Source organism: Panthera pardus, unplaced genomic scaffold (genome assembly GCF_024362965.1).
Source record: "Panthera pardus isolate Hobbes unplaced genomic scaffold, ASM2436296v1 HiC_scaffold_8, whole genome shotgun sequence".
In the NCBI taxonomy this organism is placed as follows: Eukaryota; Metazoa; Chordata; class Mammalia; order Carnivora; family Felidae; genus Panthera; species Panthera pardus.
Window position 1 is genome coordinate 14,726,018 of NW_026527013.1, and position 22,328 is coordinate 14,748,345.

At 55.5% G+C, this 22,328-nt stretch overlaps 1 protein-coding gene across 3 annotated transcripts in view; it reads right to left on the reverse strand.

Annotated features, from left to right (window-relative positions):
• Positions 1-7,945: 7,945 nt before the first annotated feature.
• PBX4 (PBX homeobox 4) overlaps positions 7,946-22,328 on the reverse strand; it is a 43,411-nt gene continuing 29,028 nt past the window's right edge. For 2 of the 3 annotated variants that reach the window (XM_019416481.2, XM_053897166.1), the window contains 6 exons: positions 15,181-15,428; positions 14,712-14,902; positions 14,308-14,443; positions 11,266-11,407; positions 10,948-11,054; positions 7,946-8,606 (listed from right to left, as the gene is read on the reverse strand). In XM_019416481.2, coding sequence (XP_019272026.2) covers positions 8,514-8,606; positions 10,948-11,054; positions 11,266-11,407; positions 14,308-14,443; positions 14,712-14,902; positions 15,181-15,428 — 917 coding nt within the window. In that variant the 3' untranslated portion in view covers positions 7,946-8,513. The remainder of the gene's footprint in view (positions 8,607-10,947; positions 11,055-11,265; positions 11,408-14,307; positions 14,444-14,711; positions 14,903-15,180; positions 15,429-22,328) is intronic. The other variant, XM_019416482.2, reaches the window with a different exon arrangement.

The window sequence follows — 22,328 nt, forward strand, 5'->3', positions numbered from 1 at the left end:
GGACACGTGTGGCACCTCCTACCCTTTTGGAGCCCTGGGGAGGGCGTGGGCGGGGGGCTGGAAGCTGGGGAGGGGGCCTCAAGGTCCCAGCGGCCTTTCCCGGGAAGTCCCGAATCCCTTCCTGCTGACTCAGCCCTGGGGGGCTGGCAGGCCGGGTGCTGCCGAACCTCAGGTATGTCCTCGAAGGCTGCCTGGTGGGGCCTCCATCAAGGCGTGGGAGGGGAGCTCCCACTCAGCACTCAGCCCTTCCCCGGATCCCAGCCTCCCCTTTTGCCCCAGATGGAGCTCGAGCGTTAATGGTGCAGCTCAAGACCTGGTGCCAGCGTGGTGGGAGCTGAGGCCGGCTGCTCATACCTCCGGTTTTTTCCGGTTGAACGTTGGCGGAGCAAAGAGTTCCCAGCCGAGCGAGGCTCCCTCGTAAAGGGCCCCTGCTCAGCCCACTCTCCCAGCCTTGTAAAGACGTGGATGTCTCAGATGGTCTGGGGGAAGTTGGCCTGGCGGCTTATCCTGGGGCCCAGCGCAGGGACGGACACACACACACACACACACACACACACACAGATGTGCTCATATGTTCCCATGTGATGTCTACATGCAGACCTGTGGCTACAAATACACTTGATCATTCACAGACTCAGCCCCTGGACTGGCCCTCACAGAGCCCCATTCTAAAGAGCAAGACTAAGACAGGTGCAGATATCCCAGCCTTTGGGGCCAGGGGTTGGGAAAACCGAGAGGAGCACCCAGGGAAGGTTTTCTGGGGAAACGAGCATTTAATATGGGCTTTGAAGGGTGAATAGGAGTTTGTCAAACCCAAATCAGATGTCCAGAGGTCTTGAAGACTGGTTTTAGAGTTTACTTTTTTTTGTCCGTGAGGATTTTAAGCAGGGGAATGACACGGTCGGACAGACCCCAACTCACGACCACTTCTTGAGGACCCGGCCTTTGCCCTCAGGGAGCTCTTTAATCAGATGGGGGAAGGAGAGCCAGATCCAACCAGGAGGAGCAGACGAGACCTCTGGTTTGTGAAGCACCTGCTCTGCATTGGTTTGCATCCTGTTAATAACCCTTCGAGGGTTCCATTATTATCCCCATTTTAAAGCTCAGGAAACCAAGGCTGAGAGAGGCGAGTACTTTGCCCAGGGTGCTGTAGGGAGGTAAGGCGTACATTACCCTGGCCTCCTACTTGAAACTGCCTGCTGACCTGGTTCCAAGCTAACCCGAAAGTCTGAAGGACAGAACGGTGAGGCTCAAATAAGTCAGCTTTGCCAAGGGTCATGTGTTTGCACCTGGCCAGGGAGCTTTTACACATAAGCTTCTTGTCATTTGGCTGCTGAATGGCTTTAATGGGGGGCTTCTAGGCGGGGGGATGTCCAGGCAGAGGCCCGAGGGTGCTCCTCCTCCCTTTTGGGAGGCCTGGGCCCCTGGCCTTGGCCCCCGTCTGCCGTCTGGCCCGGCTGAACACAAACACTTGGAAATGGCCGACCCAACGGAATCTAGGTTGTGGTCAGGCTGTGGCTGAAGAAGCCACTGGAAAAACACGCAGTCCACGGGGCCAGGCCCAGCTTACGTTTCACCAAGCAGGAGTGGCCTGCCCAGTGCCCAGAGCCGAGGAATGCTCGTTTTCGAGCTCTTTGGAACCTGTCATCTGAGCAATCTAGCCGCTGGGTGGTGCTACCTTCTGTCTCATGTCGTCAGGCTGTGACCTGCCTCCTGGGGTGTCCTTGAAGAATCGGGTCTCTTGGGTTGGCCTCCTGGTCCAGCTGCTGTTGGAAACCCCTTGTCTGCTTGCATGACCCTGACGATGGGGAGTTCACCCCTTTACGGCTATTATTCCCTGCAGCCAAGAGCCTGTAATTGGGCAGATTTTTCACAGGAAGCTCTGGCTCCCTTGACCACACAGAGGGGAGGTCAGGCAGCCCGAGCACCCCGCACCTACACCCCTCTGTTAGTCCAACCCCTCCCGGGCCTCTGGATGACCCCCAGGCCCTTTGGGTTCAGTGTGGCCCAAGGGGACCTGAGTGTCTCTTCCCAAAATGTGTTCTTCGCCTCGTGGCCATGTTTCGGTGCTATTTGCCCATCCACCTGTCCTGAGCCACACGGGCCGGGCAGGTGGCCCACACATCCATTAGGCACCTACTGCTAAAGCACTTTACTTACATCTCTTCTCTGATCCCTCCCAGTGTGGCTGTTTCTGTTATTGCCTCAGTTGACAGATGGGGAAACTGAGGCTCAGCCAGTTAACTTGGTATCCTGGGGTCACAGGGGCAGATACTGGACTTGGAAGCCTGTTTCCTACTGGAACCAAGATAGCAGCCTGGGCAACCTCATCTTTTGGGCTGAGGCATCCCCTGGAGGCCATAGGGGGAGCAGGTGGGCCTGAGTGTCTCCAGCTTTCCAGAAGCTCCAGTCACTCCCTTACTCACACACCCTCCATGACTCCCATGGTCCCTCTCAGTGGGGCTGGGGGCTTTGGATGAACCCTTGCAGGGTCACCACAGAGACCCCTGAACACAAAGCCTAGCCTCTTGGGTCAAACCTAGGCCCCGACCCCTGTCAACTTCACAGCCTCAGTTTCTCTCAGCTGAAGAACAGTAGGCCCAACAATCGCCTCTGCTTCTTCGGGTCTCAGTGAACACAAGTTGGCATGCAGTAGGTGCTCGCTAACTGCATTCTCACCCTCAGTAACATGCAGGAGGGGGCAGGGTTTGAGTTGAGGTGTTCTGGGCTCCCCTCCCTAGGCTACTGCCACCCCCACCCCCACCCCTGAGCTTTGCAGTGATATCGAGTGGGGGATGTTAAAACTCCCCAAAGCACCTAAATCAGGGCCTCAATTTCCCCACCAGTGTCTGAGGGCCTCCCGACCCCTCCTCCAGGGTTCTGGTGTGGAGGGTCTTGAAACACCTCCTGGAGTCTTAGGGGAACAGAAATCTTTACTAACGATTGGATATGGGCCCTCATCAGGCACTGGACTTCCTATCTTGAAACTGCACGCGGGGACCTTGAAACTGCCACAGTGCACTTAACCTACGCCTGGATATACCTCTGCAACCTGGACTCTAGCAGCCCTCTAAGTCTTCCCGTGGACTGGTCCAGGGGATCTGGAAATTTCAACTAGGGCTTGGTCATGGGGAACCTCCAAACTCCCGCGGGGGGGGGGGGGTCTCAAACCCCCTATTTCAAGGATCACATCTTTTGCGAAGGATGGGAGGCTGTGGCCATTCTTGGAGGCAGGAGACTGGGGTGCGGGTGAGGTGGGAGGGAAACCTGAAAGGGGTTTGGACCTGGGCCCCTCTGAGCCCAGGGCCTGGGGGAGGGGGCGGCGTCCGGGACCCAGGGCAGCAGCCACCAGAACCCCCAGTCTCTGACCCTCCCCTCTGTCCCAGACGACCCTGACGCCTTCCCGGGAGGTGGAGAAGGCCCGAGGCCGGGAGCAGCTCTCGCGAGGGGAAAAGCTTCAGGGCGATAAGAGGCGGGGCCAGGATCCGGGGGCGGGCCCAACACCCCCAATAGAAGATGAACCCAGGGCTGGGGCGGGACCGCACAAGGAGAGGGGCCAGACGAGGGGAGGGACCAGACTAGGGGTCTTGAATACTCGAGCCGAGCCGAGGTCCCTGAGAGGAGGTGGGTCGATGAGGGGCGGGGTCTAGTTGGACAGAGACCAGTTGCCTGCCAGATTCCCTAACCCTACCCGCCCCAGGAGAGATCATGAAATTAAACCAGAAGCTGCGGGAAACTTCGACCCACGACCAACGTGGGGTGATTGAAGTCGGAAACCTTCCCCACACACAGACCCCAGCTCTCCTCACCCCTCAGCCCTCCCCAGGACTTCCCCATCAACCAGGCAGTCGTGAGGTTGAGGACAGAGAGGGGCAGCCTTGCCTCTAGGAACACACAGTCCACTCCCCTCCCCAGGATTTCAGGGCAGTTGCCCCCGCCCCCGCAACTGCGGGAATCGCCCTATCTCTACCCCAGAAGAGAATGAGGTGCAAGGCAGGAGACATGACAACGCCCCCAGCATCTTAGCCACCTCTCGCTAGACTGAAGTCCCAGGATGCTGGAGTCAGGGACTCAGAGGTCAGGGCCTGGGAAGAGGGGTTTGGGAGGGAGTGGGATAGGAGCAGAGGGAGCGGTAGAGCAGTTAGCTCTAGTCAAAGACGGGAAGAGAGGGCAGTCAGGCAGGCACTCAGTGCAAAGGCCCTGGGGTGGGAATGCTTTATAGGACGGGTAATGAGGTTGGCGAGGAGGCAGACGAGATCGACTTTGTTGGGCTTGGAGGAGACACAGGAGGGGGAATTGGATTCCGAGAGGGAAGAGAAGGGAAACCAGGTTAGCTAATAGGCCTGGATCTGATTTACGTTGTAAGATCGCCCTCTGGCGTCCCCGTGGAGAACGGACAGAGAGACGGGGGAAGTCTGTCAGTTTATTCTGGCAGTCACAGCCAGGCCGATCTTGCTCAGACGACCGGCCTCCTGTCTTAGTGTCCCTTCGGCAGAAGGGGTACAGGATAGCCCACACCTTCTGAGAGCGCCCCCTACGTGCACATCGTCTCAGTGCTGTCTCACACGATTCCTACTGAGCTTTACTTTCTATTCCCACTTCAAAAAGACGCATTGCAAGAGACAAGTTGAATAATAATGATAGTAATAGTGACGAATGAGGTCCCGTTTCTTGCCGAGCCCGGCCCTTTACGTGGATCAGCCCTTGGACAGCACAGCCACAAGGTGAGGGGGTCTTATGTCCTTGGTAGAGGCAGGCGTCCAGACCCCCAGCTCTGTGCTCTCTGGCAGGGTCTGCGGGCCACGGCGACCCCTGGTGGTAGGTGGAGGGACCGCTGGACCTCTCACACCGCGCTCCCTCCCCCCTCCCCGCCCCCCCGCCCCCATCTCCTCTCTCTGCTGTGGCCTCCAGTTCCCTCTCCTGATGGGTCCCCTCAGATGAAAACCCTGATCATGCACCTCCAAGCCCTGTGATCACCCAGGTGGTGGGGGGGGAAATTCAGGCGGGGTTGGGGGGGTACACACCTGACTTGCTGTTGAGTGGGAGTGGGGTGGACCGAGCCGCAGGGAGAATACGATGCCATGGAGGGAAGGTAGTTCAGCTCTGGGCCGTCAGGTTTGGGGTGTCTGTCACACAGCTGGATGTATTAGTTGTGTTCAGGAGAGAGAAATTTGGAAGTACGGAGAAGCCAGAATATGGCACAGAAACCAAGCAAGAGAGGATGTCATGGAAGACAGAAGACTAGATTTCAGGAGCAGGAAGGAAATGAAGCTGCATTAGCATCGAGAAGTGACCGCCAGACAGAGCAGCGTGGGTTCAGTGGAGCGATAAGGCCACTGACTGGTTCAAGAAAGAACCCGAGACTGGAGCACAGTCAGTCAGCTCTGGGGGGGAGGAGGAGGGGGTAGATTCCCAGCAAAGAGTTGGCCAGGGGCCCCTCCATGTCTGGGACAGCTACACCGGGGAAATCTTGAGGGTGAGAGAAGGTGGGATGCTCCGGGACAGGTCATCTGGGCAACAGAGAGGTGTGAGGTAGAGGTGGAGGGTGTGGGCGTGGAAGACAGCGGTGACCGGGGGTTCCCGAGAGACACAAAGCAGCGACTTGCGGTTCCCAGCCTGACGCAGGAGCCCTCCTACGGCTTGGCCTCCCGCTCACGCGCGCCCTCTTGTGGCCATGGTGTGAATTCGGACTGTGGTTCTCTGGGCTGCAGGCCTGGAGCTGGGTCTTTAGGAGGGTTTTTAATTTGTTTTATATATATATATATATATATATATATATATATATATATATATGTCTTATATATATTACATATATTATATATAATATATAGCATACATAATATATAACATACATAATATATAACATATATAACATATAATATATATAACATATATAATATATATAACATATATAATATATATATAAATCCACCTTCTCCAATGAGATATTCAGTCATAAAAAGGAATGAAGCCCTAACTCACGCTGCAACACGATGAACCTCAAAAACATGCTGACTGAAAGAAGCCAGTCACAAAAGGCCACAGAGTGCGATTCCAAGTATATGAAACATCCAGAACAGGCAAGTCCCTAGTCACAGAAGGGAGAGAAGCCAGATCGGTGCTTGCCGGGGGCTGGGGGAGGGGATGCAGAGTGACTGCTGGTGGGGATGGGGTATCCTTTGGGGTGAAGGAAATGTTCTGGAACTAGATAGAGGTGGTGATTTCACAATCACACTGTGAATGTAATCAATGCCACTGAAATTATTCACTTGAAATGACTAAAATGGCATATTTTGCTATATATATTTATCACAATTGTTTAAATGTTTATTTTTATTTTTGAGAGAGAGAGAGCGAGAGAGCACACAAGCCGGAGAGGAACAGAGAGAGAGAGGGAGACAGAAAATCTGAAGGAGCCTCTACACTGTCAGTGCAAAGCCCAATGTGGGGCTCGAACCCACAAACTGTGAAATCATGACCTAAACCGAAATTGGAGGCTCAACCGACTGAGTCACCCAGGCGCGCCCCTTACACAATTTGCATAAAGGAGAAAGGGGAGCCTGGGTGGCTCAGTCAGTTAAGTGTCCAATTCTTGATTTCAGTTCAGGTCACGATCTCATGGTTGGTGAGATCGAGCCCCTGCTTCGGGCTCTGTGCTGACAGTGCAGAGCCTGCTTGGGATTCTCTCATTCTCTCTCTCTCTCTGCCTCTCCCCCACTCTCTGTCTCTCTCACAAAAAAATAAATTTTAAAAATGGCAGGGGGTGTGTGAAGGCACCTTTTCCCAGAGGCCAGCCCTGAATGCACCGCCGACTTCTGCTCATGTTTATTCTCCTTTTTCTCTAGAATATAATTTCACTAGACCAGGGCCTGGGTCTGTCAGTGAGTCTTGGGCTGCAGGGAACCAGGAAGCAGGCTCGTTAGACCTGGGGACAGGCACTTAGGGCAGGGGGAGGGAGTCAGCTGCCACCTTCAGGTTGCAAACAATAAAAAACCCACATTGAACATTGCAAGGAGCCCGCAGTGCAGGGCTGGTCCCCAGCTGGCACCCCAGCTGGTCCCCAGCTGAACAGACCCGGCCAAGGCCAAAGGGCTGGCAAGGGAACCACGCCTCACCTCAGATGTCCCTCCTGTCCCACAACTGCCTGGACCGACTGAGACACCCCTCCCCCCGGCCAGCTGTAGTTTTGGAGCTGCCCAGCACCCAAATAGCTCCTGCTGGCAGGGACGTGGTGAAGTATTGCTGGGAGGGCAAGGGGGAAACCACTGCTGCACCGGGAGGCCCCTGATGGCTGCCCCTCGGCCGCCCTGAAGGCTTGCAAGGCAGTGAGGGAAGAGGAAGGGCAGCCACGCCAGCGACTGTGCAAACGCCTGGCTGGGGCAGGTTCCCAGAGCAGCCCCACAGAGGCCCCGAGCCGAGTGGCATCGTGGGCGCACAGCCACTGACGTGGGCCCCAACTACATGTTCAGCGCTGAGGCCGAGGGGCTCCTGCCATGGTGCTTCGTTCGCTGGAGGAAAATCCTGGTCAGACACAGAGGCGGTGGCTGCCCCAAGCTGTACCGTGCGGAGAACAGCAGCGTGTGCAAGGTGGGGACACGCACGCTGGGATATATCACAGGCCATCTTGGCAGGATACGCTGAGCCCTGCCCGGCAGTGGTCACCTACGGAGAAGGGGCCCGGCCCAGGCGGGTTGTGATGCTTTCTACGCAGGCCCTTTTGTACCGCCCGCACGACAGAGTCACTTCCCGGCTCTTCAATAGCAACAGAGATGGAGTGTGGACACGGTGTGGTGACAAACCCGTGGCTGGGCCGAGCTCCTCTTGACCCCCACGCTCGCTGGCGGAGAGGGACGAGGAGGCAGAGGAGGAGAGGGGTGAGGGGACCAAGAAGGACTCCCAGGAATCAGGGAAGGCCTCGGGGCCTCAGCACTTCATGAGCACAGACGCAGGAAAGCACTTGGGAAATTTATTGTCTTTAGTGACACGTCAACTGAGAATGGAAGAACTTATATTAACAGAGAAAAATACAAAACCAATTCCCAGTAAAATTCTGAGCTCACAACAGACTTAAACAAAAGCATAATGAAATGATACAGCAGAAGCGAGTGGGGAAGGCGGCGTCCGGGCCAGTCGGCACACGGAGGGACAAACGAGCGGACAGACTCACGGCTCGGACACCGCCCAGCTACCGCCGTGGCCGGAAACAAACCTTGTGTGAACAACATCAACGTGAAAAGAAGTCAAAAATTGTAATGGGAGGATTGTGACAAGTCCTAGAAGAAACAATTGCACAGTCTTATCATAAAATTACTATGAAAAAAAAAAACCCAAACTGAATCGAGAAAATGAGAGCATCTCAGACCATTTCGAATCCCAGCCGGCAAGCAACGGACAGCAGCAACCCAACGGTTCTGGGTTTTCTGAGGTATAATGGGCTGCACGCGCAGTAAAAGGTCAAGTGCCAGCAAACTGTGGCGGGTCACGCAGTCTGCTGTCCTGCTTGTCCCCCAAACTTAATTAGATGCATCTGAGTTGATGCTCCCGGGGTCTCCGGAGGGGGAAGAGGTCAACACCGGGGGGGTGGCTCCCAGCCGGCTGCCCCTGGCCTGAGAAGACAGAGACTGAGTGTCAGAAGGCCGCCCATGATACCGACGGCCCGTCCCACCCCACGTCCCCGAGAACCGAGGAGAGGAGCCAGGAGACAGGGGGCAGACCCAGGGGTCCCTCTTGAGTTACAGGTGGCCTTGCCACCTGACCCCTGATGTGGACCTGCTTCCTCGGCAGGAAGCGGCCTCCACTGGCCACCTACGGGGCTCTGGTCAGGGACTGATATGGCATCGTGGCACAGCCAAGGCTTCTACACTTTCTGAGGGGGACACAGACCCTGTCAGGCCCGGAGCTGATGACAGTCCCTGAAACATCACGGCCAGACGCAATGACCGGGAAGGGGCTTGGAACCCTGGCTGGATGGTGGTCTAGCTCGGCAGCCAGCAGGGTGACAGCCAAGGCTACCAGGCCTGGGGCTTTGTCTGTGGCACAGGGACAGCCTCAGGATGTTTGTCCACAGGATCCCCCACCCACCATAAGGAAACCACCACTGAAAATGGCTCTTCGCGGGTGGCCTGCTCCATGGCGAGTCCTGTTTGCAGCGCACAAGAGCAGGGCCATTCCCTCTCCCGGCTCCCAGGTGTGATGTCACACCCTCCATGTGACCCTGAGTTCTAGGTCCCTCCAGAGACCACACAAGCTCCTCTCCACCTTCCTCTCTCTAGCATTTTCCTTACAGGCTGAGGCCTCCTGCCTGTACCCTCTTCCTCATCTGACCCCACCAGGCCACGACCCTGCTCCTTGCCCCACCTCGCCTGGTCTATTTCCTTGGCACGTGTCCCCAAGCCAGTGTCAGGTGAGCGATCGACAGACTGTGGGCTTCCTGAGGGCGCTGCCTCATCCTGGGACATGGGGGTGCTCCGCTATCAGTCTGAGAGCAGCGGGGACGAGGCCTGGCCTTGGGGGACACTCTGCCCTCGGAAGGACACCCATAGGCCTGTGCTCCAGGAAGGAGGCCGTGGGTGGTGGAAGGGAGGGGTCCAACCACAGGACTGAGAGGTGACAGGTGAGTGCCCAGGTGTGGGACTGGCAGCCCAGACGTTCCTCGAGTGCACAGGGCAGAGGTAATGGCTTCCAGCTGGGGTGGCCTCAGCCCTTGACCTGCTCTCTTGGAAGAGCATCTGTGCCTGCCCAGCACAAGGGTGTCCACCACCAGACCGAGGACATTCCCACTTGCTGTGTGAGGCCTACAGGGAAGCCACATCAGGACTTAGGCAGCTCCAGATCTCCTGGGGATGGTTCTAGGGGTAAGGGCGGACCTTGTCTATCAGCTCCCCGCTGGGGGACACTCACTCCCAATTCACTCTCATACTCACACCCACTATACTTGAGTCACTGAGCCCCAAGGAACGCACAGAGCAAGATGAGGCTCGGCCACCTGGTGGCGCCAGAGCTCCCTGTTCAGCCCAGGTGCTCATTATGGGCTGTGGTGTTGCCATGGTGATGGGATACGCACCACCCAGCATCAGGTCCCGCCAAATGGCTCCAGGGGGCATCCACTCCCTGCACCAACATGGGGCTGGGGATAAATCAGTGGAGGGTCACCTGGCACAGTAGGGTACACTTGTGTGAAGAAAATGGTGGGCAAAGGCCCTGCCCGATGCCACACATCCTCTTTAGGGTGACCCTGCATGTGGGCCAGGCCCTTGTGACAGACAGCGGGATGCAGGGGAGGCACCAGGGGCCATGAGACGGATGGGGCCCCCCAGTCCTGGCTGGTCCAACACACTGCCCAACATCCTGAGAAGGTTCCAGAGGGCACATCTGAGGTGCCCATGATTCCTGGCTCGTTTTCTTTCCAGTCACCAAAACAGATCTTCACTCTGGCCCAGCTGGGCCCTGGGGAGGGGGCAGCTGGGCTATGGCAAGGCCAAGGCACTGACATGGCAAAGGGTCTGAGCCTAGAGAGCCTTCATGTTCCAATGGTCAGGGCCTTGTCTGCCTGTCCCCTCTTACCCCCTTGGGGTACAGATGTCCACTGGGAGGGAGGGCTCCATCCCACCAGCCCCAGCCCTTGCCTCGGGCCCACCACCCAGCAGCTACTGTGAACTACCGAGTCCTGGGACTGGGAGTGAAGCGCACAGGTCTTTACAAAGTGGGCCTCACAGGGCCGTGCCCCTGGGGCAGCTCTGTCCAACTGCAGCCATCAGGACGATGAACCACGTACCCAGTGGGCCCTTACTCATTGCTGGGACCTCTGAGGGAGGCTTGTGGAGGCCGAGACGTGGCTGGCAAGATGACCCACTCCAAGGACCCACCACCCACCTGGGCTCTGCATATCTGTCCCAATACTGAGTTGGAGACCCCAAGGGCATCCTCGAATTGTGCCCTGAAACTCACCTGAGACCGTAAGCTGCCTCCCGCAGGGGCGGGGCGGAGAGAGGCCAGTGTCTGCAGGGTGACAAGTGCATCCCCGGCACTGGTCAGCGGGAAGGGACCAGAGGAACCTGGAAGGGGTGGGAAGTGTTGGGACAGATGTTCCAGCCCCAGAAGTGACAGAGACTCCTCAGGTGGGATCTACCAGCCCCTCAGCCAGGAAGGGGTGGTGGGCACAGCTCCCAGCATCTGGCTCCCCTGGCCTCCTCGCCCCTTCCCCTGCAGCTCAGTGGGCATGGCCATGCATGAAGGACAGTGCCTGGGCTGGGCGGCCTCACTCACCGGAGCTGGGTGTCGATGGGCAGCTAGCCTGGCTCCCCAGGCCCCCGACTGCCATTTTAGTCGTATAAATGGTAGCTTCTTCTTGAAACTTCCCCATGTTCTTTTTATACCGAATTCTTTTGTTGCCAAACCAGTTAGAGACCTGTGGACACACAGAGAAAGAAGTCACTGGGAAAGCTGACCAGTAATGAGATAATGTGAACAGATGGGCACACTCTCTGAGGTGCCCGTGCTCCCACTGTCCAGGAGGAACATCTCTGAGTGGCAACACGGGGCCCTGGGGCCAGGTGAGAGGCCGGGACTGAGAAGCTGGTGCTGACTGAACCGTGGACCCAGGGCAGTGGCCGCAGCGGGTGGGGGCCACCTCGGAGCCGGCCTGCCCTGTGGCAGAGGAAGGCCTGAGAGCCAGGGACGGGAAGTGGCTGGAAGGACACAGGCGCGTCGGACACGTGGAGAGACGAGCACCCACTCCCTGCAGGGGCAGGAACAGACTGAATTCTGGATTCCTCTTTAGGGAAAGTGAGAGTCAGGGAGACACATATCCCCTGGGACCCACTAACCACATCCCTGGGAATTCGGTCTAAGGAAAAAACACACTGGATCCACAACTTATCAAAGGATGACACGGACGGACAGACAGACAGGGCAGTGGGGAGGAGTCCAGCGCTGAGCTCAGTGCCTTTTCACTTGCGCCTTGCCCCTGTCCTCAGAGCAGCTGGGGACAGCCGCTGTCACAGCCATCCTACAAGCAGGCAGGCCCGGCGGGTGCAGGAGCTGGCCCAGGGCCAAGCGGGCCGAGCCCAGCGGCCTCCAAACCTGTACCAGGACTGGGCCAGGGCTTCTCCTCCTGGGTCGTTCTCTGCAGCGGGGCTGTCCTGAGCACGGGAGGGCACTGACCAGCATCCTTGGCCTCCATCCAACCCCACCCAAGGATTGTGACAATGGAAACTTCCCCTGGGGGCAGAATCAGTGAGACCCCAGGGCCAGCGCCTTCCACGGAGACATACACAACTAGAAACACTTTAATATCCCACAGTAAGGCCTGGGGCCCTGCCGTGAAATATGTGTGGTTTAACCAACAGTCATAAACAGTTAAGTTACGGTGGCAGGGTTTCGATGACCTTTTCTTTTCTAAAAATGTATTCCTTTAATGTCCCCACATTATCTTCTGTGTTAACCATGAAAAGAAAAAGCTCTGTGTGTGCTCCTGTCCCTCAAACAGTGTCTCTTCCCTTCTGCCCCCGGGTGTGAGGGTGGCCAGAGCAGCACTTGCTTCCCACTTACCTACACGGAATGTGCTGGAACGTCTTTGTGGAACGAAGTATGCAGAGGAATGGTAGCAAGCAGTTTTCCATGTGAATTTAACTGGCAGAGCAAACTTCGTGTGTGGGCGAGGCAGGGAGGCTGGCCCTGTCCTGAGCAGATAGGGGTCCCGGTGGCTGGGGAAAGAGCTGGTCCCGGGCCAGGGTCTGCACCCCAACATGGGCACCTCAAGCACGTGTGGGCACAGCACAGGCTCTCGGCTGTCCTCTTGAACAGTGCAGCTGGGAGCCACTGGCCACCCCTACCCTGTCCCTCTGGCCCTGTCGGCCAAGCCAGCTACAGCTGCTGCCCAGGTTCCCCTCAGCACCCCATCTGAGGCTCATCCACGGCCCCTCACCCCCTCCGGCCTCCTCAGCCTGCAGCTGCAGCTGATTCTATCTTGAGAACATCTGCGGCCTCACTTGGGACACTTGCGCTAATGGTGCCCCCCTTACCCTCTCCTCATGAGAACCTCGCGGCTTGCACCTCTGCACCCCAAATTCAGAATCCCCCCTCTGCTGACCGTCCGCCACTTCAGGCCGTCCCGGGTCACGGGGGACCCGCCACAGTGAGGAGCGGCTCCCAGCACAGAATTCCGCTGCTCGGTCAGTCGGAGTCACCGGAAGGTGGCCAGGGCTTTTCAAGCTTTTGTTTCCAACGGACCCTCCCCTTAGACGAAGTCTAGACCCGAGACCCATCCGCTTTCCGTAGGCGCCGGGCTCTGAAACGAGTCTGGGTGGCCTCCAGACAACTGCACGAGGTGGCCGCTGCGCTTCGCAAGTGCACCTGACCTCAGCTCTGGCCTTGGTGCCGAGGACGCAGAGCAGTTCCCCAGTGAATGCAGTCAGCTGTGTCAGCAAGGTCCTGCTGCCTGTGTAACCCTGTGGGGCTCCTGCGTGCCCTTGTCATGAAGTCGCAGCTAGACTTGGCCCAGGCCAGGGCAGAGGCTTCTGGCTAAAGGCACAGGTTCTGAAGGCAGCCGGGCTGGGCTGGAAAGTCAGGCCACCCAACTGCCTTTCAAAAGCTGGAGGAGGGGCCGCCTCCGAGCGGAAGGTGATGCGCGATGAGCTAGAATTAGTGTCAGTCACCCTGGGGCCACAGGCCCGGGTGCTGCCCTGCGGTGTGGCCTGCCCCGGCCTCGCACCGTCAGCTGCCTGTACTCACCATTCCACTGTAAACCTCCTGAGATGTCTCTTGGGCTCTTGTCTCAGCGCCACCTCCCTTGCCCCCAATTCCACCGAGAACACTGGCAGTCCAGACTCCCCGGGTCTCCCAAGGTCGTCCAGGTCCCAGCTCTGATCTGTACCACCACTCCCCATGTGGAGCCAGATGTTGCCAGATGTCCTACAACCCTGGCCACACAGTCTGGAATACCGGAGAAACAATCAAGCACCCGTGCATTCAAACCTCTCCCAGTATAGCTGAACGGGTACTTTGGCACGAGAGCTGGTCTAAATTAAGTCCTAATTTTGCTCCAAGCTCTTTTTCTTCGCCTCCGCTTACACCCTCACCTCTCTCACGCAACACAGGACATCCCCGCCATACGAGCATGATATTAGACGCTAAGGACTGCAATTCACAGAGGGCCACCCTCTACACTCCACTGGTCTTGTGTCAGGGACCTCACGCGCCACCTGTGTGCTCCACACAGTTGATGAACTTCCCTGGGTGTCCTCCTCACTGGACGTGACCTTCTCCCCCTTCTATGTTCAGGAAGGCATGGCAGGAGAGGACCGTCACCTGGGAGACTGTGATGCCGCCCTTCCTGGCCAGCCCTTCTTTGGCTTCTTCACTGGGATAAGGGTTGTTCAAATGGGAATAAAAATACTCATTCAGCACTTCCGTGGCCCGCTTGCTGAAATTCCGCCGCTTACGCCTGCAAAGATGGACAGCCTCAGCCAGTGTGTACACACTGGCCTCTAGTGATGTCCCCTCACGCCCATCTGTGATTTTCTAGCGGTTATAACAGCAGCAGTCAACACTTCTGAATTGCCTCCCAAGAGGCTGTGTGAGGGCTATGCCCACAGCCATGGGTGGAGCCCCTGGACAGGCTCGGAGGCCCCCAGAACTTAAACCCAAGCCAGCAGCCGTTTCTTCTTCTTAAGAGCTGACCCTGGGGTTGCGGGCAGTGCTCAGGGCCTGACCTGGCATCAAGGAACCGTGAACGCAGGGTCATCACGGCCTCGCAGGTGCTCTGCTTCAGCTGCATCTGGATGGCACTGAACTTGCCGTGGATGACACTGACCATGCGCTCGATCTCCTTGGGCGAGACGGGCCTCATCCTGCTCTGCTCCCGGAGAAGGTTGGTGACGTGCGTGGTGAACTCGTGGCAGGCCTAGGGTGGGGACGCACATGCCAGCTTGTGACCACCCAGCGGGCTGGCTCGGGGCTCCACGCGGGACCAGCCACCTGCCACCCCCCGAGGCCTCCGCACAGGCTGGCTACTGAGAAGTGAATGCAAAGGGTTTCCAGCAAAATTGACCACCTTTGCCGTGAGACCAAGTGCGTGTACTCCCCGGTCTGTGCCACAAAAGAAAGGGGGTTAGTGTTCCACGTTTTGCTCTGACAAATGCGCATTCACATGATAGAAACTCTTCCATGCAGAAAGATCACCTGTTCATATTTCTCTAGCTCAGAGTGGTAAATCTGTCGGATCTGGGACAGCTTGGCCCTGTAGTCAGAGTGTTCAAGGCTATTGTCATTTGAACAGCCACCTGGTGTTGCTGTGTTGGCCGCTGCTACCGGGCCTCCTCTTCCCCGCCTCTCCGGCCTGGATACGCCCTCGGCCAGCAGCATGTTATCCAGCCGCATGAGCTGAGCATTGGGGGGACATTCTTCTTGAATGCCATGGATGCTTAACCCTAGATAAGAAAGATGGGACTAAATCAGTGTCTGCCGTCAGAGCGAAAACAACCACAACAGATTATCAGCACTGGGGTCATATCTGAACACTCCATGTCTGAACACAGAACTCCTGAGGGGAAAGGAAGGCTTCCTTTTATCCGGTAACACACACCAAGTCACCCACTTTGATAGTGGCCCAGGTGCCACACAGGAGGGCAGTCCAGGGAGTGCAGACAGGACACAGATCAGTGCAGCCATGTGGGCAGAGCTCAGAGTTCATGGCTGGGTCCACACGAAGGCCTGGACAGGGCAGGTCTGGGGTGGCACATGGCCCTGGAGAAGGCTGAAGCCCTGAACCGTGCCTGCAGAAGGGAGAGGAGGGCACATTTCCAGATACTCACGCCAGGACATGGACGATTCATTCACATGGACACAAATGTGAGTGGGAGCCTAGCGTGGGTGCAGGGCTGTGTTGGTGTGCCTGGGACTGTGTTGTTGTGTGTTGGGAGGGGAACTGCTACTATAAAGTCAGAGAGGAAAAGCTTGATCCAGAGGGTACCGGCAAAGATGAATTAATTCACTTAAGAGAATTTTTTTGAGAGAGAGAGCACAGGCTGGGGAGAGAGAGACAATCTTAAGCAGACTCCATGCTCAGGGCAGTGCCCAATGCAGGACTCGATCCCATGACCCTGGGATCGTGACCTGAGCCGAAATCAAGAGTTGGGCGCTCAACTGACTGAGCCACCCGGGTGCCCCTCCACTTAGTTTAAGCAGAGAAACAAGACATTTGGCTCTGAAACTTGAAAAAGCTGTTCCAGCTGGGCTGAGAGAGTGGCCTGCTGGAGGGCAGGGCCAGACAGGCAGGGGAGGCAGTGGGGAGAGCTGTCCCCATCCAGGTGGACACAGAGCAGCCGCAGGGCAGCCAGAGGGAGAGTCCCCAGGATCCCTGACCACTGGATGTGGCTGTGAGAGAAAGAGGCCAGGGCCACTCCCAAATCATGTGGGCAGCACAATAGATGGCACCACATTCTCCCAAGCACAGTATGCAGAGTGGCAGGTGGAAAGCCTGACCCAGCCTGGGTCCCTGATCTAGCCAAGCACAGATGTGAAGTCGCTGCTTATTGGGAGTTGGGATTGAGCTGGCCGGTCTGGGTGGGAGACAGGTATTCATGTGTCATCGGCATGTGGGGTGTTCGTATCCACCTGTGCCTGCACCTGTACTTATGAGAGGTAGGCCACGCCCCCTGAGTGCTGGAAAACCAACATAAGGGACAGGAAAAGGAAGAGATGGAAAGAATTACCAGGTAGGTCGAGGAAAAAAGAGAAGTAGTCATGGGGGTGAAATGTGGGCTTAGTCATTAGACCGCTGTTGCTCTCTGCAAAAGCAGCTGTGGGGTATGGCAGGGGAGAACCCAACTAGAAAGCTCCAGGGGACCATGGGAGGCAGGCAGTGAAGGCCGGCGGGGGGGGCGGTGGGGGGGGAGAAGTCTGCTGCAGGGGCTGTAGATCCAGGCTCAGATCCAAGGAGGGTGGGCTTGCAGGACCTGAGTTTTGTTTGCTTCTTTAGTGACAGCACAAGTGTCCATGGCTACAGAGAAATAGGTGGGTGATCATTGCGGAGGTCAGGTGGGGGGGGCGTCCTTGAGGGGAGGGAGGCAGGGAATGGGGAAGAAAGTGATAATGTCCATCTAGTTCTGACTTTCCAGAAAAACAAAGTTTAAAGGGTTTTCTTAGTGGGGGGGGGGGTGCCTAGGTGGCTCATTTGGTTAAGGGTCCTACTTCGTGGGTTTGAACCCCGCGTCAGGCTCTGCGCTGACAGCTCAGAGCCTGGAGCCTGCTTCAGATTCTGTGTCTCCCTCTCTCTGCCCCTCCCTCTCTCACACTCTTTCTGTCTCAAAAATAAATAAATGTTAAAAAAAATTAAAGTGTTTTCTTGGGAACTGGCTCTTTTAATACTATCAACTACTGACTTAATCCCTCAAATAAGAAAGAAGTCAAGCCCTGTCATATTTATTTACATATCACTGTCCCTCTCCTGTTCCCTGAATAAAGGATTAACCTTTTCTGCCTAAAATTTACTTGTGAAAACATAAAGAGCTCAGAAGATATCCTTGTAGGAATGTCCCTCATGTGTGGGGACGCTTGCCATCTACTCAGTCCCACTGGGTTGCAGTGGGGGGCTTTCTGAAAGCACGGAGGGGAAAGTGACACCTTCATCGGTTCCCCACTAGAGAAGTGGAGACCCAATTCTCTCATAATCTTACTTGATCTTCAAGAGGCACCAGAGGTGAATTTTAGTTCCTGGGCTCAACCAGGACAGGGCTCACAGGGCTGCACACACCCACCATCTGGTTCTTGCAGAGTTAACCTGCACTGCCTGGTCTTTGTACAGGCCCTGCCCCCCTCCCCGCCTCACCTCTCCTTGCCCAGAGTAGATAATGGAGGCCCTCCTGCTCAGTCCCTTTTCAAATCCTATGGACTACACCTCCTCAATCAACTCACCATCCATCCCCTCCCTTAATGCCATTCCTGGGCCCTGCTGTGCTGACTCCTCCCTGGCCCTCCATGATCTGCTGAGAAAATCCCTCTCTCTGTCCCATCCATCATGCACACCTGCAAGCTGACCACCTTCAAACACGGTGTTCATCGTGTCAGTCTTTGGTTCGAAGACCTCCACAACTCCCTGGCATCCACAGGTAAAATCTGGAATCTGACACCAGGCACTCATGGACTTGCCTGGAGTCTCTCCAGGCTCACCTTTGTGAACTTTTCCTCTGCTGGGCCCTGCACACCACCCTTTGTCAGCACGACGGACACCACTCTTGTCTCGTGTTTATTTCGCAGCTCCTCCCTGAGTGCCCGTGGCCCAGGTAGGGGATCGGGAGTGGGCCAAGAGGAACACACAAGGCCCGATCCTTCCTCAGGGGACCCCCAGCATGTCCTGGAGTCCATGGTGGAGAGGCTATCTCCACCTCTTCCATTATGACTTCAACTGAATTAGGGAAAAGAGCGGACAGGGTTGGAGCATGAGGTTTAGTGAAGGTGTGTGTGTGCACGCAGAGGTGTGGGCGCACGTGAGGGTAAATGTGTGTGTGTGTGCACACACGTGTATGTGTGACTCTGGGCTGATCCAGGGAGTGTGGCAATCTTTCTCATGTTCTTTTATCTACCCAACAGCAAGCATCTAAGAGCCCATCACAAGCTGGGTACCACACCAGGTGCTGAAGATTTTTAAAAATACACCAAAAACATGGTGCTTGCTGTTCTCAAATGAAAATTATCAAATTACAGAGAATACCCAAGCCTTTTCTCACATCTATCTATAGGTATGTATTTTTAATGTTTGTTTATTTTTTTGAAGGGGGTGGAGGGGCAGAGAGAGAGGGAGACACAGAACATGAAGCAGGTTCCAAGCTCTCAGCTGTCAGCGCAGAGCCCGACGCGGGGCTCAAACCCACAAACCGTGAGATCATGACCTGAGCCGAAGTCAGATGCTTAACCGACTGAGCCACCCAGGCGCTTTTCAATGTGCTTTTTCAATGTTAACCAGCATTTCAAAACTCAGCTCCAAAAACGACTGCATCAATACATACCTATAGATGGGGCGTGTAGGTGGCTCAGTTGGTTAAGCATCTGACTTTGGCTCAGGTCATGATCTCACGGTTTGTGGGTTTGAGCCCCGCGTCAGGCTCTGTGCTGACAGCTCAGAGCCTGGAGCCTGCTTTGGATTCTGTGTCTTTCTCTCTCTCTCTCTCTCTCTGCCCCTCCCCTGTTCACGCTCTCTCTCTCTCTGTCAAAAATAAATAAACATTGGGGCGCCTGGGTGGCTCAGTTGGTTAAGCAGCCGACTTCAGCTCAGGTCACGATCTCGCGGTCCGTGAGTTCGAGCCCCGCGTCAGGCTCTGGGCTGATGGCTCAGAGCCTGGAGCCTGCTTCGGATTCTGTGTCTCCCTCTCTCTCTGCCCCTCCCCCGTTCATGCTCTGTCTCTCTCTGTCTCAAAAATAAATAAAAACGTTAAAAAAAAAATAAATAAATAAATAAACATTAAAAACATTAAAAAAAAAAAAAGAAAAAGGACATATCCTTTGATCTCCAAATTACTATTCTGAGAACGTGTCCTACAGGAACACTGACACCTACAGGTGTATACTCTACCTACACCATTTGTACTTTTGAAAAACTGAAAGCACCTAGATGTCCATGAATAAGGAGACAACATGCCTGTCACACCTCAGGCCTTGTGGTATTAACCATGCATACGCCTTGAGGTGCTGTTTTGGTAAGCAATCACACACTACAAGCTTTATTTCTTTAAGGCCGATAATTTTTGCAAATGAGTAAAAGCAAAACCAAAAAAAAAAAAAAAAAAGTTACCCCGTGCTTTGGTCACCACCGCCAATTATAGCTGCGGACATGGCTGTGCAGAGTACATGTGTCTGGCTGTCACTTTACCTGCTTGCAAAGTGCCCTGTGCCCTTCGTCAGCTGCCCCTCCAGTGCAGCTCTGTCTCTCCCTCAGCACCAAGCGTCTGTCCTCCCAGGGCACCGCAACGGGCCTAATTAGGGTCGTTAGTTACTCATTACCGTCAATTACAGCAAGATCATTCCCGTAGCCTGTTCCAGAGCATCTCAGACTACTTCTCAGCTCCCTCAAGGGCCCTCCACTGGTGCCTGGGAGGCCTCGGGGACCAGGAGCTTAGCTCAGGGACACTGTCTGTCAGAGGAACTTAGAAGAGGAGGTAGGACCTAAAATAAAGCCCCTCAACACCTGCCCCACCACCCCCCCAGCCAATTGCCAGATTTCCCTCTGTTCCCAACTTCCTGAAGGTGATAAAAACCCTGGTGAGTCAAACAATGAAAACTGTGAGTATCAACACATTTTGTTTGTTTTTTAAAGAAATAATATGGAACTGCTATGGACTGAACTGTGTTTAAGCCCTAGTTCACATGTTGAAGCCCTAACTCCAGTGTGACTGTATTTGGAGACAAGACCTGTGAGGAGGTAATTAAGATTGAACGAGGTTGGGGGGTGTCTGGGTGGCTCAGTCGGCGAAGCATCCAACTCAAGTCATGGTCTCAGGGTTCGTGAGGCCCGCACTGCAGAGCCTGCTTGGGATTCTATCTCTCTGTCTCTCTGCCTGCGCCCTCTCTCTTTCTCACTCTCACTCTCAAAATAAATAAATAAATAAATAAATAAATAAATAAATAAATAAATAAAGCTTAAAAAAAAATTGAATGAGGTTGTAAGAGTGTAATGAGGATGCTCTCATCCTAGGCCTGTGGCCTTCTGAGAAGAGGAAGAGAGCCCTCCCATTCCCCCAACCTCAGTCTGAGGAACAGGCAAGAAGGCGGCTGTCTGCAGGCCTGGAAGTGGCCCTCACTAGGAACCAAGTCAGCTGGCACCTTGACCTTGGACTTCCAGACTCCAGAATTGTGAGAAAATAAATGCCTGTTGTTTAAGCCATCCCAAGCAGACTAAGACAGGAACGTGATCCCAAGTTGTTTTTATTTTTCTCTCCTTAATGGAACATATGGCTGCTGGGGGAGACGGAAGGCTCAGAGGGGAAGCCTCCTTCACCCTGACGCCCCCATACTGCTTGCCCAGCCCTTCGCCCATTCAGGAGTGCTCTGGCTTGGCAGCAAAACCGTGTTGCAGCTTCCTCCCGTGCCAGGGTGGGAGTCTGGGCAGAGCCGTCTCCGGGACCCATACCCCTGTGGGAGGCAGTCTAACCCATGAGCTGAGCCCCAGAGGCCGCCGATGCCCCTAACTGGCCTGATCGCATGGCTGTGACTGTGTCACCCTGTAAACGTATAAATGAATAAATGGCCACAGCTCTCCCTGAGCACCCGATGGGATGGGGTGACACAGGACAGGCCTGACCTGGAGCCTGCCAGGATGCGGGCTTCCTCCCTGCTGCCCTCAATGGGAAGGGCCCTAGACCCTCAGAAGCCTGCCTCCCACTCCCACACAGTGGGGTCTCCACCGCCCGCCGGCTGGCCAGCTGAAGCCGACAATGTGTAACTGAAAGATGCACGAAAGCCAAGGGAGAGGCAGCAACCGAACGGCTTTCTGAGGAGCCTTTTGATGAAAGAAAGCCCAAGCCTGGTGTTGGGACGTCAGGGTTACGGTCTTGAGCCCCAGAATCTTGAGAACACACCCACACACTGAAGGAAGGCGAGCGGCGAGAGCAGGAGGTGGCCTGACTCTTCTTAGAGAACCCGAGGCCCCCACACCCTTCCGAATCCGGCCCTGAGAAGCTCCCGACCTTCTCCGTTGCTGCTTGCTCCCCTCACCCACTCAGCTCCAGCCTGGCCAGGAACACCAAGCTCTGCCTGCCCTCTCAGACCCCTTCCCAGCAAGGAAGGGAAGGTGTGCCATCAGGCAGGTAGAGGCCCACCCGGTCGAGGTGTAGAGGCCACAGCCCTGAAGCTGTACGTCTGCCTCTATTATTGTTGTGTGAAACTACCCAGCTCACTAAAGGCCATCACTGTCCTGTCTGCTCCTTGGAACATGCCTGGCTTCACAGAATCACGTTCCAGAAATAGGAACTTGTGCGAAGAAATCTCTCCCCCCAGGCTACCAGGCCATTTTATGGCTACCAGGCTCTCCAGAAAGACAGACCCCCTTTCCTTCAACAAACTGCTTCGGAGAAGAGACCCAGGAGAAGCCACACTCACTGTATGGAGACCTCAAGACAGGAGCTCATAAGGAAGTCACGACCCAGCCTCATTCATGTACAGACAGCCAGATGTCTGACTAAATGACCAGCAACCTGAAGCCAGCAGCATCCATGTCCATGTACATGCATAAATATACGAATCAGAGCCAAGAAGCTTTACCTCTGCATCCGGGTGCTTTCAAACTGTGTCCATGTAAATAATCAGTGTAAATGAAAATCTACCAATGTAAATCATCA